General features: G+C 33.0%; 1 protein-coding gene and 1 non-coding gene across 2 annotated transcripts; one reads left to right on the top strand and one right to left on the bottom strand.

The window, feature by feature from the left end:
* Nucleotides 1-1261: 1261 nt before the first annotated feature.
* On the top strand, nucleotides 1262-4594 carry LOC105777644 (probable protein S-acyltransferase 15). The gene is made up of 7 exons (XM_012600999.2): nucleotides 1262-1610; nucleotides 2304-2396; nucleotides 2493-2594; nucleotides 2679-2750; nucleotides 3894-3992; nucleotides 4089-4184; nucleotides 4262-4594. The coding sequence occupies exons 1-7, from the start codon at nucleotides 1335-1337 to the stop codon at nucleotides 4355-4357; spliced, it is 834 nt and encodes a 277-aa protein (XP_012456453.1). The 5' UTR covers nucleotides 1262-1334; the 3' UTR covers nucleotides 4358-4594.
* A 3980-nt stretch (nucleotides 4595-8574) lies between these two features.
* On the bottom strand, nucleotides 8575-8680 carry LOC128034210 (small nucleolar RNA R71). Its single transcript, XR_008190341.1, has one exon. It is a non-coding gene; the product is annotated as a small nucleolar RNA R71 (small nucleolar RNA).
* Nucleotides 8681-14472: the final 5792 nt, after the last annotated feature.

Raw genomic sequence — 14472 nt, forward strand, 5'->3', positions numbered from 1 at the left:
TTAAGTTGGAACGTAAGATTCTGGTTGACTCTAATGTCGTATCAGTGTCACCAATTCACTAAGAAATACGAGATTACTGTTTGCTTTTTAATGGAGACTATAAACAAGGTAACCTTTTTTGTAATGCTTTAGCTTTGAAATGGGGTTTTGATTATGTCGATGGGACTTATAGTATAGGTCTTACTGGTGGCACTTATGTAATAAAAAATGCATTTTCATTCTTTTTGTCTTCATATTTTTATATCATTTAAATAAAACAATCGAAAATTATAAATCTAATGATCGAACAAGTATTTGATGATATTAATTACAAATTCGTTCTTATTCTACTTACATTCATTATTGAATTTTTTAAAAAAGATAGTTTTAACATAAAATATTTTCTTTTACCGACATCGTGAGCATGACAAAATCTAGTATTATTTAAAGAAATAAGATTTACTTATTATATCCAAACCTTAAATTGGAGGGAAAATGTATTTAAGTGTGTTCGAACTAGGTCTGATCATGGGTCAGGTCATTTGCCTAAGCTCGAAGGCCTGCCAGAAAAATAAGAGGATTTGGGCAAAAATATAGGTTCAAAACATGGGTTTGGACAAAAAATAAGGCACCTGATCTCAGGTAGGATTTTTATGCCCAGACCCGGCCCGAATTAGCTATTTTGTTGTCATTTCGCTATTATATTTCTACTATTTTTTTTGTTATTGTTTGAATATTGTATAACTCTTGTTTTATTGTTAATTTTGCTACTAGTTTAGAGGCATTTGCTTGTTAAGTTGCAATTATCTTAGTGTTATTTAAGTATAAATATTTTTTAATGTATTTTTAATTTGATTTATTTTAATGTTTTTAGTGTACTTGATGTGTTATATTTTTTAAATTTTTTTATATAAAAAATAATCTAAAAAATTTAATACGGGCGGGCCGAGTCAAGCTCAAGTTTAATTTTTTAATTTGGATCGAGTTTTGACAGAATTTTGAGTCCATTTTTTGAGTTGGACCTAAAAACGAACTTAAAATTTTGCATCAGCTCAACCTAAATCCAGCCTGACCTAACTCATGATCAAGCCTAGTTCGAACTCATATCCTCCGATTCCTGCTGCAATAGCAACAGAGTGAGTGGATGTGAAAATGAAATTGGCCCAAAATGAAATTTGAAAAGAGGAAAAAAAACATTGTTGGATTATAAATTGGCCCAAAAATCTTAGCCCAAACCACAAAATAATCTAAAATGTTTTAGATCATGAAACCCCAAAAATTATATACGAAATTAATGTTCTCCATCAACGGGTACCAAAACCTTTATTCTCAAACAACGATTGTCCCCCAAAAAAATGAAATTGAAAAATTTCCTCTCGATTCCAATTTTTTCAGTGTTTTTCGTGATGGGTTTTGTTTATTATGTCACAGTTTTCATTTTAATTGAAGATTGGGTTGGTTTGCAGACCTCAGCTGGGTCTTTAAATTCCATGATCTTCACCACCTTGGCTTGTCTTTGTGTCTTGTCTTTCCTCGTTGGTGTCCTTACTGACCCAGGCCGTGTTCCTTCTTCTTATATCCCTGATGTTGAAGATACTTCTTTTGCCTCAGATCAAGAACCAAAGAAGAATGTAAGATTTCCCCCCTTTTTAAAATTTTGTATTGAATCAAATAGTTTCAGAGAAAGTTTTGAATTTTTGGCTTAATTAGGTTTTGATGATATTTGGGTTTTCCTTATTGACTAGGAAGATTAGGGAATGGATATGAAATTTTGGGTCTTAATGGTAGATCTTGGCTTTTATTTCCAGTTTCTTGAAATTTTGGGAAATTAGGATTTTTTTTTTTAAATATACTCATTTACGTTTTTTATTGGATCTAATAGTGACCCTTAAATTTTCCGTAACATGTAATTTGCCTATGGTTTTCTGGAAATTAATAAGAGAAGATTACGTTTGTAGCAAGAGAATTTTGTAGTTGATAATTTGTTGATGCAAAGATTGTTAGCCCATATCCATTATAAGGTATTGTCCGGTTTAAAGGTCTAAAGATTGTCCTTTGAGAAAAAGAGCCTCAATAGGAAAAGGTGACTCGCATTATATCAATGGAGGATCATTATGTACCCTTTAACTTCAGTGATGGATAATTTAGGTTTTAGAATAAAAATACTGTGACGTAATGTTCGTTTTAGAGGTCTAAAGACCGTCTTTTGAGAAAAAGAGCCTCCACAGGGTAAGTGTAACTTGCTTTATATCGATGGAGGACTGTTTTACCGCTTGGGAAACAAACTTCATTATGTAATCTGACTTCAGTAATGGATGATTTAGGTTCTACAATCAAAATACTGCGACAAATGTGCTGCATATAAACCCCCAAGGACACATCACTGCCGGGTTTGCAAAAGATGCATACTAAGGATGGTAGGACATTATCTTTAACCAATTCTTGTACGAGTAAAAAATTTTCTTTGACCTTGAAACTTCCGGTAATGGTTTCGAATGCTAAATTGAGTGTAGGATCATCATTGCCTGTGGATAAATAATTGTGTTGGTTATTGGAACTATAAAGCTTTCTTCAATCTTATACTTTATGCAACCATTGGTAGCATCCACTCCTCAGTATGTATCATTTGCTCCTTGTCTTGTTTTTTAAAACCCATTTGATATTGCCCTGAGTTGTAATATAAAACCTGTCATTGTTAGGTAATTGTAATAAGCTGTTTCCGTCAGAAGGACTGGAATTACAGTGGGACAACTCCCCTCAAAATTTTTTATGTAAGTTGTAGTTAATAGTATGTAGTTATATATGTGTATCTGCAATTTATTGTTGTTACAATTAATATCGTTTATCAAGTGTATAAGTTCTCGCAAGTGCCTGTCCTGTTTCTAAATTTATTTGTCAAGTATGCGGGGAGAATCATGTCTGCTGTAATCTTTTTCCAGCTAGTAGAAAGATCATGTATTTTTGCAGCTGAGTATGAAGCAAATCTATGTTACTCAGTCTAGGGAGTGAGTTTCGAGTAGGAGTATGTGCCCTACGTGGATATACTCTGTTTTTTTTTTTTTTTCCCCGTATATTTGGAGAATCATACCCCTATATTTGTGGCCAAACGTATGTAGGATACACCTTCAAAAAATATATATATGTGGGATACAGGTGTTGTACTTGAGTACTTTAGGGAAAACGAAGAGTCAAGGCAACATAGAAGTAAATACAAAATCTAGATGGTTACAGCTTTTTACCCATTGTCTTTTAGATCTTGTGCAAATTCCGGTTAGATATCTCCGAACTGTGTTGATCCCGTACTCTTTTAAGTTTTACCCTCAGTCCACCCATATCCTCTTATTTCAAATATAAACGCTGGCTTACTTTTTAATTTTCCTTGCATCAGTTTTCTTATGAATCTGTGCAGATTTCTCTTCTTTATATTAGGGAACATGTTAAAGTATCATACTAGAAGCATACATTTTTACTTTTTAGGTTACGCTTGATTTTCTGATCCCAAACATGGAAGAATAAAAACAACCCTAATCTGGCCCCAGCCTTTGACAAGCTGAGTTGCAAGGTCCCAAAATAAAAAGAGCTAACTGGCCTTTCTTATTTGGATGCATTCTATTCCAGACTTGAAATTTGAGTTTGAATATAGTGAACTGAATTAAAACTTGATGCCCGTGTATGACATCCATGTTTGAAGCTTATATAGGCATAGGTATATGGGGATATGAGCCTCCAAATGTATGACATGCCTATGCTGGACACATGCCTGTACTCAAGCCTCACATGAATTCGAGTAATGCAACTTTTAGACTCACACTCTCCCTCCCCCAACCAGGAGGAAAAAAAAAGTGTTCTTGCTCTTCAATCCAGCTGTTTAAGAGTTTATAAGCTATTTAACAAATTCTCAGAATGTGTTGTAGCTTGCGTGTGGATTAATGATGCTTGCATTATCAGTAACACTTGGGACTCTCTTAGGTTGGCATATCTACCTTATAACTCACAATATGACAACTATAGAGGTACACCATTGACTTACTTTTCACAGTTGACTGCATTGGCTTGAATTAGTGTCCTGTACAATTTTCTAACGCCACCTTCAAATTTCCTTTTGCCAGTATTATGAGGGAATACGAGCTGCATGGTTGGCAAAGAAATCCGGGCTGAGCTATCGTCATCCATTCGATATCAGTGTTTACAAAAATATTACCTTGGTACTGGCCTCCTCCTTTTCTCTCTTTTGTTCAATTATTATCTTTGCTTATATTTGTTTTATGGACTTCTTAATCAGGTATTGGGTCCCAACACACTGAGATGGTTTTGTCCGACATCAACGAGCCATCTAAAAGACGGAGTTAGCTTCCCTACTTTACGTGATAGTTCGTAGATGTTTTGCACTTCAACCCGAGTTGTTACCGGAATAGTCCTATACTTGCATATAATTACTTAAATCATATTATTTACAAAGGAGAAAGGATAGCTTCAATGAGTTGTTGGCCTCAGTGGGTGAAAATGAAATGGTCAACCATAGATGTATGCTTTGCCTTTGTTGTTCTTTTACTTCTTTTAAGTGTGTGTGTTTTCAATTCCATTTTGTAGGAATTTTATACATCAAGTTTTGTCACATGATATGATAGACTAGGGGTGAGCATTCGATCGAATCGAATCGAATCGAAAATTTTCGAGTTAATCGAGTTTTCGAATCTCATTTTATCATCCTAACTTTATTTGAAGTTTTCTCGAATCGAGTCGAGTGAGATGGAATTCGAATCGAATATATTTGTTCGAGTTAAATTTTAAAAAATAATTTTAGGTCATTGTAACCATTGTCACCCATCATAATAAAATTTGTCCACCTTAATCAAATTTTTTATTAACTTTCATCACCTCATAATTTATTTATTAATTTTTATATCTTGGTTAGTTTATTTGTTTGCTTAGTTGTTTCAATTATCTTGGATTTTTGTCACTATGTATTTTGAAATTAAAATATATTAAATATAAAAATATGATTTTTAATAAAATTTATTTTAAAAATAAAATTTGAAATTGATACCAATATAAAATTTTAACACGAATATTTTATGGCATAATTAAGAATTCAATTTTAATATAAATATTCAATATGACTAAACAATTTAATAATATAAATAATATAAAATGTGAAATTTAATTTAATAATATAAATAGTATATATAAATAAAATTATTACTATTTATGTTTAGTGATTTTTTGGATAATGTTGATTTTTATTTGAGAGTAAAAGTGAGAAGTAAAAGTTTAGGGGAAAATAAAAGTTTTGGGAATAAAAGTTTGAGGAAAGTAAATAGGGGAGTAAAATTTTGGAGGAAAATATTAAAAAAAATTGGAGGGGGAGGGTTTGGGGTAGATGGGAGGTGGGATGGGAAGAGAATAAAAGTTTTAGGGAAAAGTGGGAGGAGTAAAATTTTGGGGAAAATAAAATTTTGAGAGTAAAATTTTGAAAAAAATGAATGGAAGAGTAAAATTTTGGTGAGAAATGTATTTTGAGTAGATTGGGGTTGGGAGGAGGAGTAAAAGTTTTGGGGAAAAGTGGGAAGGAGTAAAAGTTTTGAGGAAAAGTAAAAAGTTTGAGAGTTTAGGGTAAAGTCAGTAAAATATTATAGTTTGATATTGAATTATTGAATTATTGAGTTATTCAATTGAAAACTCAACTCGATTCGAACTCGAAATTGAAAAAAATTCGAGTTGATTCGAATAACTCGATTAACTCGAATAACTCGAATAACTCGATTCGTTTAACTCGAAATTCGAATTTTTTTTCGATTTTTTCGAGTCGAATCGAATTTTGCTCACCCCTATGATAGACTAGGCAGTTCATACAGGTTTACAATTGAATGTAAATTGTTGAAATGAACATAAAATATATAACCGTTTTAACTTCATTGATGCGTTTAAATTTATTCCATTGTTTTATATTTACTAGTATGAATTTCAATGTCGCTGAAATTGGACTAGACTGATTGGACTAGAAACCAGCTGGTATACCAGTCCAAACAAAGGGGAAAAACTGATTGAACCATGGTTGAACTGCAAACCCTGGATCGGATGAATCGGTAAAAGAATCGGTTTTCTACAAATCGGTAAAAGAATCGGTTTTTTACATTTTGGGTCATATTTCCCGGCCCACATCGAGAAAAAGACCAACCAACACTAGCTAAAGCCAACAAAACAAAAATAAAACAAATAAGTTTAAAAATTAAAAGCAACCCTAAAACTAGTCAGAAAAATCAAGAGAAATGTAAAAACTACAAAGTTTTGAATCTTTGCAGCTTAGTCGTCCAAGTCCTTCGTTGAGGTTTATTACTGAATTTCCTTGTTTCAACTTTAGGTTCTAGAATAACCTCCTCTTCTTCTCTTCAGTCTTCTCATATCTCAAGCATTTTTTAAAGATTAAAGAAAAAGGAAGGATGGTAATAAGATGAAAGATAAAAGAATGGGGTTTTTTTTTAAGATAAAAGAAGAAAAGAACGGCAAGCAGACTAGTAGAGGCATTTGAAAGTGTGGGTTTTTTTCGGTAAATTATAAAAATAGTCGCTTTTGTTTGCCTCAAATTATATTTTAGTCACTTATGTTTGAAATATTACATTTTAGTCACTTACATTATTGTTTTCTTACGAAGTGGTCACTCTACCGTTGAGCTCCGTTAACTCCCTAACGGCAGGCCTACATGGCAATCCAAATTCGGTGTAGCTGATTAAACTACTTTTCACACTTTAGGAGCTTGAAATTAAACATTATCATTAGGATTTAATTATGGTTTTGTAAGTTTTGTTAAGTTCAATAAAATGTGCAAATTGAGTCTTTTATTGGCCTTGGGGCCGAATGAGGCCTAAGGGCGAGCTAATGAACTTTAGAAGTGTGCAAGAGACTGTTAGAAGGCATATTAAACAGATATTGGCCGCTATGTCACAACACGAAATGATCGATGTCGCAACATAGGGAGCAGAATGAAGAAATCACGAAATTGTCTTCATTATCGTGACACAGACTATGGGTGTCACGACATACCCCTAAAGATATCCCAAAAGGAGTATACTAACTCTTATGCTGCGACACAGGTCCTGATGTGTCACGACATCGACTCTGGATGGGAATTACACACGAGCCAGAGGGCGTTTTGGTCTGCACAATCAAACTTAAAGCTTGAGAACATTAGCTAACCTAGGGTTAAGGACGGTGGTCACCTGAGATCTTTAAATAGGCTCATTTGTCACATGTAAAGGACACTATTCACTTAGCTTAAAATTAGTCTTTTAAATTCAGTTTAGTTCTCTCTTTTCTTAGGTTAGATTTATTTCTACTTGTTTTTTTGTTCTATTTGGAGATATCTAAATTGTGGAGATAATTAAACCTTGTGGATTCGTGATCAATCTTAATACAATAAGGCTCTTTCGTAAACTCTATATTGTCGTTTTATTTAGCATGCTTTCTCTTTATATCAAATTTATATTGTCTATGGAGACCATGAGGAACTAATCCCTCTATGGGGGATTAGCGAGTAGAGGGATGATCTGTTAATTATTTTGTAGGGATACTCAATGGATCAACTGTTTGGAAAAAGGAAGAACGTAAAACAAACCCTAGCCTTGACAACCTTAGAAAGTCATCAAGGTAGGAATTAACCCAAAATTGGTATGACCTATTTGTGAACACCTTCGCCCTAAACCGGTCTGGACTGTGAGGTCGAAAGGCAAGTAGTCATTGTTGACTCGTTATTCGAGTGGAAGATCGAAAAATCCTACTGAGATAGCTACTAGTTGATTGACAATGAATGGGAAGTGACAGTTCATGGGGATTATCGAAGCGAGCTAATCACCCATAATTAGATTCGATTATTTCTATTCTTGAATCTCTCTAATTTTATTTCTTTATGTTATTTTATTTTATTATTCATAAAAACCATAAAAACTATTTTTTACCTTTACTCTCGTACTATAATTGACTTAAAATACTAATTAGATATTTTCATGTTTAGGTTAAAATTGATCTAGCACTCGCCTCTCTTAGGTACGATCCTCAGAGTACTCACCTACTCTGTTGTAACTATATTACAACTGGACCCGTATACTTGCGGATACCGCCTCATTTATATATTTTTTACTGCAGTATTCACATTCTAGACGTTCGTACGTCTAAAGTCGGTCAAGTCCACTAGCACCACCACTACTTGCGAATGTGCACATGGCTTGTAACAAGAGAACCTTAAAAGACAACGCATTACCAAGTTTGGGCATGGTTCAGAAGAGTATAACAAGGGCGGCTATTATAGCAAATAATTTTGAAATTAAATCGGCAATGATTCAAATGATCTAGAATAATCTAAAGTTTAGGGGCACAATAACAGAGGATCTAAATCAACATTTAAAACAAATTCTCCAATTGTGTGATACTTTTAAGTACAATAGGGTCACTGATGACACTATTATCTTCGATTGTTTCCTTTTTCTTTGATTGATAACGTCTTTTATTGGTTAGATTCGTAGGCACCAAGGTCTATCGCGACATGGGATGAGCTCGCAGGAAAGTTTTTGCAAAAGGTCTTCCTTATTAGCAAAGCAGTTCAACTAAGAAGAGAGATTGTTGTCTTTAGACAGATGGAAGGGGAAAGTTTCTATGAGGCATGGGAGAGCTTCAAAACGTTGATTCAAAAGTGCTCGCACCACAAATTTCTTGAGTGGATGCGACTGTAGGTGTTTTATAATGGGTTGGATGCGAATGCAAGATCAGGACTAGACAGAGCAGTAGGAGCCCTTATGAATAGAACGTATGAGGAGCGTATGAAATCATTGGGAACATGGCATTAAACTCCTGTCAGTGGCAAATTGAAAGATTTACATATGGCCAAAAATCTACCACGATAAAATGTAACAGCCTGATTTTCAATGGTGTCGAAAACAGTGGTTCGAGACTTCCAAATCTGATGAGTAAGCTCGTAAATTTTTTTATTTAGTATTTACTAGTCAAATGTGATTTTAGAAAGATTTTTGCATTAGTAATTTGTGTTTTATAAGGATTTATTAGGTCAATTGGTTTAGAAAATGAGGTATCGAGACCTCATTTCTATAAACTGAGCCGTAAATATTATATAAATATTTACCAAGTTTTATTAAGGTAGTATTAAAGTTTCGTTAGAAAATTTTAACGTTTTGATAGTTAACTAATTAAAAATGACTAAATTGAAAAAGATACAAAACTTGCTAATTAAAAGAAATAGTGATTAAATGGCTTAAATGATAAATAAGGAGGACTTAAAGAGTAATTGAGCCCAAGTGAAGTGGCTGAGGCAGCATAAGCATACACAAAAAAAAGACAAAATAATGTGACTAAAAGGGCAACATTAGAAATAAATGAAATTAAAATATCAAATTGAAAAGCCTAAAAGTTTCTAGACATTTTCTTCATCAATTTTCTGTCCAAAAACACCATTGAAGAGCTCTCAAAGCTGGTTTTCATAGTTTAGCTTCATGTGAGTTTAATTCTTGCATTTTTCTTGTAATTTTTGTGTTTTTGAGACTTTTACAATTAGGTCCAACTAACTATTTCATTAGTTTTTTATTTTATTGGAAATTTCTAAAGTTACCATTGATGAATACTGAATATTTTGTATGAAATAACATGGATTTATAGCTTTAATTTTGTTGTATGATGATTTTACATAGTAATTTTGATAGATATTGATTTTAAGACTAAATTGTGAAAAGGTTAAATATTAGGGTTTGGTATTAAATTTATATTTATCAAGGGCTGTATGATAGCCAAGAATATTTAGATAAATTATCAATTGAGAAAAATTAGTTCCTTTGATAGACAAATTAGTTAAGGGACTAAATTGCAAAAGTTGTAAAAGTTAGGGTAATTTCATAATTTTGGAAAATTGAGGGGTATTAATTGTGAAGTGAATTGGAATTGAAATATACGCTAATGAATGAGTAATTTTATATTTTAGATCAAGAGTCCGTAGGTACTCGTGAAAAAAGAAAATTAGTAGAATAGTCCCTAAACTCCTGCAAACATTACAATTTAACCTAGGTAAGTTTGTATGGTTAAACTTAAATATTTATATTGATATTGACTTGATGAATGGTATTATGTATTTATTCTACTCTTGAAAATAAGATATTGTTAAAGTTAAAAAATTGAATTGAATGTTCGAATTTAAATGGAACACGAGATATCAGTACATTCAGCAATCGATGAATTGACAACATTGGAGGAAAGTGACAGCAAATTACCCAAGTAAATTGAGGTTCAGCATTTTTTATGAACTTTCGTGTTTACTTTTCGTTTACCTCTCACGAACTTCTGTTTAACTCATATGAGTTTCCGTTCAGCTCTATTGAGCTTCTGTTTAACCCTTATGGGTTTTCGTTAAACTCTTACGAGCTTCCGTTCAACCCTTATGGGTTTCTGTTTATCTCTCATGAGCTTCTATTCAGCCTTTGGGCTTCTGATAACGATGTACTATTATTTGTAAGCCGTTCTCCGATTTGGTAAGATTATGTAAGTGATTTATGTATTTGAAATTGAAAGACTTATTGTTATTATTGGTATTGATTTGAAATAAGTATGTTCATGGATTAAAGTTGTTATTGACAAGGAGATTGCATGTATAATATATTTATTGATTTGTTATATTAGATACGATAAGATTTATGTTTAACCTAACGAACCTACTAAGCTTAATTAAGCTTACTTATGTTGTTTAATGTCTTTGTAGATTATCGTGAGGTCGGGAGATCGGATCAACATCAAGCCACACTATCCAACTTGTTCTGATAGTTTTTGTAACGTACATTACGGTTAATATGGCATGAATAGGGTTGGAATGGTTTGATCAAATTTGGTTGTGTATATAATATGAATTACATTTTGTTATTTTCTTACAATCAACATATATACATATATAGGTAGTTTATCATGCTTGAATGGGTTTGGTATGATTAAATGAATGATAGTTTATAAGTATGTTGGTGATTGAAATAGTATAGTATAATTAGCATAAATATGTGCATATGTGTTTTGATCAATATGGTAAATTTTAAATGCTATGATATATGAGACAATATGACATGTTTAGAGTTTGATTTGAGTGTATTGAAGGTCTTGTTATGGCCTATGAGTATGAAATTTGAAGTGTTTAGGTTGAAAAAAAAATAGGTAAGAAATGTGGCCTTAAAATGACCTATTTTTGTCCACATGGGCTGAGACACTCTCACGGGCAGAGACACACACGACCTAGCACATGGGCATGTGGTCTGGCCGTGTGTCCCCTGCATCTTTAAAATTGAGAAACAGAATGCCCAGGTATTTTCAGATGGCCTGTAACACCCCTTACTTGTGTTCGACACCGGAACAGAGTACGAGGCATTACCAGAACATAAACACATGCAATCGTACAAAACCAAGACTTATATATATATATTTAAAATTAAAACTTTCGATCAAGTCATGCAAGCTTGCACATCCACGAAATGCATCATCATGAACATATAACTTGATCAATATTAGCCAACATCAATGGCTTTATAAAAAATAAATTATCAAATAGCATAGACCAAAATTTTAGGTCAAATCATTTATGACACATAACAAAATAACCAAGCCTTCTATACATGCCATAATTCAAAATATTGATTTCAAAATACCAAAAAGTATTGGTAGTGTAGATGGAACTGTGACGATCTCCGTACCCAAAGCTAGCTTAGTGACACTATAAGACAAGGAAAAGAAAGGGGGCAAGCGTATAGCTTAGTAAGTTAATATATAAATAACAAACAATTTTTTAATATGCTTTTATCAATCTTCACAATATGTTCTCAAAATAATACAATCGTAAAAGCGCATAGTTTCAATATTTACTCAAATTCGTATCTAGCTGTCTACTCACGTCATAGTCACTAAATTATTTATATCTTGAGTTACGAAACTTAAAATTTAGTTCCGCAAATAGTCCCTAGAACTAGACTCACATATCTTCTTACCATAAAATTTTCAGAATTTTTGGTTTAGCCAATAAGTACATTTTATTCTTTAAAGTTTCCCTTGTTCTGTTGTTTGATTGTTTGACCTTTATGCACTAAAATTAATTATCTTCTCATACAGAATTTAGATGATGTTCTTGTTTATTTCTATAAAAAATAGACTCATTCAGGATTCTAAAATATAAATTCCAACCCATAATTATTTTTTAAAAATTTTAATGATTTTCCAAATTCAGGATAGGGATTCCAAAATCATTACGACCTATCTCACTTAAATTAAAATATCTCATAATATGAAATTATTTTGCTTACATCGCTTCTTTTATATGAAAATAGAATAAATAAGCTTTAATTTAATATCTCATTCAAATTCTAATTCAGTTTTTATTATTTTTAGTGATTTTGCAAAGTCACACAACTGCTGCTGTCCAAAACTATTTTATTACTAAATTTCACTCTTTCATGTTTTCTTTATAGTAACTTTCATTGTAGCACTTACTCCGTATTAGTCTTACCAAAGTTCGATCATATATCGAGTACATTGCTCATAATTTTACACACACATACCTGCACTTATTCATCACATAGTCATATTCGTTTACACTTAGTCATTTCCCGTTGAACACATCAGAATAATAATGGATACCCGGTGGCCTGCACATAGTACCACCCTTGTAGCCAAAGCTACCTTCTTCACAAAGTGGCCTTCACATAGTACCACACTTGTGATCAAAGCTATCTTTCTTCACAAAGTGGCATTCACATAGTACCACACTTAAGTCACTAATGACATGTCACTTGTATCCTATTCTATTTCTAATATTCAATAGGGAAATTTCTCACTTTTCGATACTTGTCAATTTCATTCAATATTCAGCCACATTTCATAAAACATAATAAAATATGATAACATAAGTAAAAACGATGCATTATTTACATACAGACTTACCTCGGTGCAAGATATGACGAATTTGCAATTTAGTCCACAACCTTTTCTTTCCCTGATTCTTTCTTGATTATTGAGCTTGAAAGCTTGAAAAAACCCTAGCTATGGAGAGTTATAGAAATTTGGCCAAGCGTGGAGAATATGGACGCAATTTTGGCCTTATTTTCTCTTTTTATTTCTTTTATTAACCAAATGACCAAAATGCCCTTCATTAAAAACTATGGTATTTTATCCTTCCTTAGGTATTTTGTTCAAACTAAAGTATAATGGTCTAATTACTATCTAAGGACCTCCACTTTAAAAACCCATTACAAACAAGTACCTTTATGAACTATAGCACACATTTTTCACCTATTGTAATTTAGTTCTAATCATCAAATTGGACACCCAATCGATAGAATTTCATAGCGAAAATTTCACACAGTCATTCAATCACACAATAAATATTAAAACTTAATCGCAATAAATTTTTCTACTTTGAATTGTGGTTTCAAAACCACTATTCCGTTTAGGCCCTAAATCGGGCTGTTACAACTCTCCCCCTTTAGGGATTTTCATCCCCGAAAATCTTACTAGAAAAGAGGTTTGGGTATTGTGTTCTCATGGCTTCCTCCGAATCCCACGTAGCCTCTTCTAATCCATGTCTTTGCCACAACACTTTCACTAAGGCTATATTTTTATTTCTCAACTGCTTAACTTCTTGAGCCAAATTTTTTATTGGTTCCTCATCATAGGTCATATCCGGTCGAATCTCAATCTCTGTCGGAGAAATTACATGTGAAAGATCAGAATGATAGTGTCGCAACATCGACACATGAAATACATTATGTATCGTTTCCAACTCTGCTGGCAAAGCTAACCGATAAGCCACGGGTCCAATCCTTTCAATGACCTTATACGACCCAATGAAACACGAACTCAACTTGCCTTTTCGGCCAAATCTCAAAATCTTCTTCCACGGAAATACTTTCAAAAACACTTTATCACCAACTTGAAACTCGAGCTCTTTTCTTTTCAAATCCGCGTATGATTTTTGTCGATCTGAAGTAGCTTTCAGACAATCACGGATTACTTTCACTTTCTCTTCAGTTTCTCTGACCAAATCAACCCCGTGAATCTATTTCTTACAGAGCTCAGTCCAATACAAATGAGTTCTACACTTGTGACCATACAATGCTTCGTACGGTGCCATCTGTATACTTGACTGATAACTATTGTTGTAAGCAAATTCAACCAAAGGTAGGTATTTTTCCCAACTACCCTTGAATTTTAAAACACAACATCGAAGCATGTCCTCAAGAATCTGAATTACTCTTTCGGATTGACCATCGGTTTGCAGGTGAAATGCGGTACTAAAATTCAATCTCACACCCAAGGCTTCTTGCAATTTTTTCCAAAACCTCGAAGTGAACCTCGGATCTCTATCCGAAATAATAGACATAGGCACTCTGTGCAATCTCACAATTTCAGCAATATACAATTCAGCCAACTTATCAAGTGAGTAGTCGGTACGTACCGGTATAAAGTGAGCCA

Source organism: Gossypium raimondii, chromosome 10 (assembly GCF_025698545.1).
Source record: "Gossypium raimondii isolate GPD5lz chromosome 10, ASM2569854v1, whole genome shotgun sequence".
NCBI lineage: Eukaryota > Viridiplantae > Streptophyta > Magnoliopsida > Malvales > Malvaceae > Gossypium > Gossypium raimondii.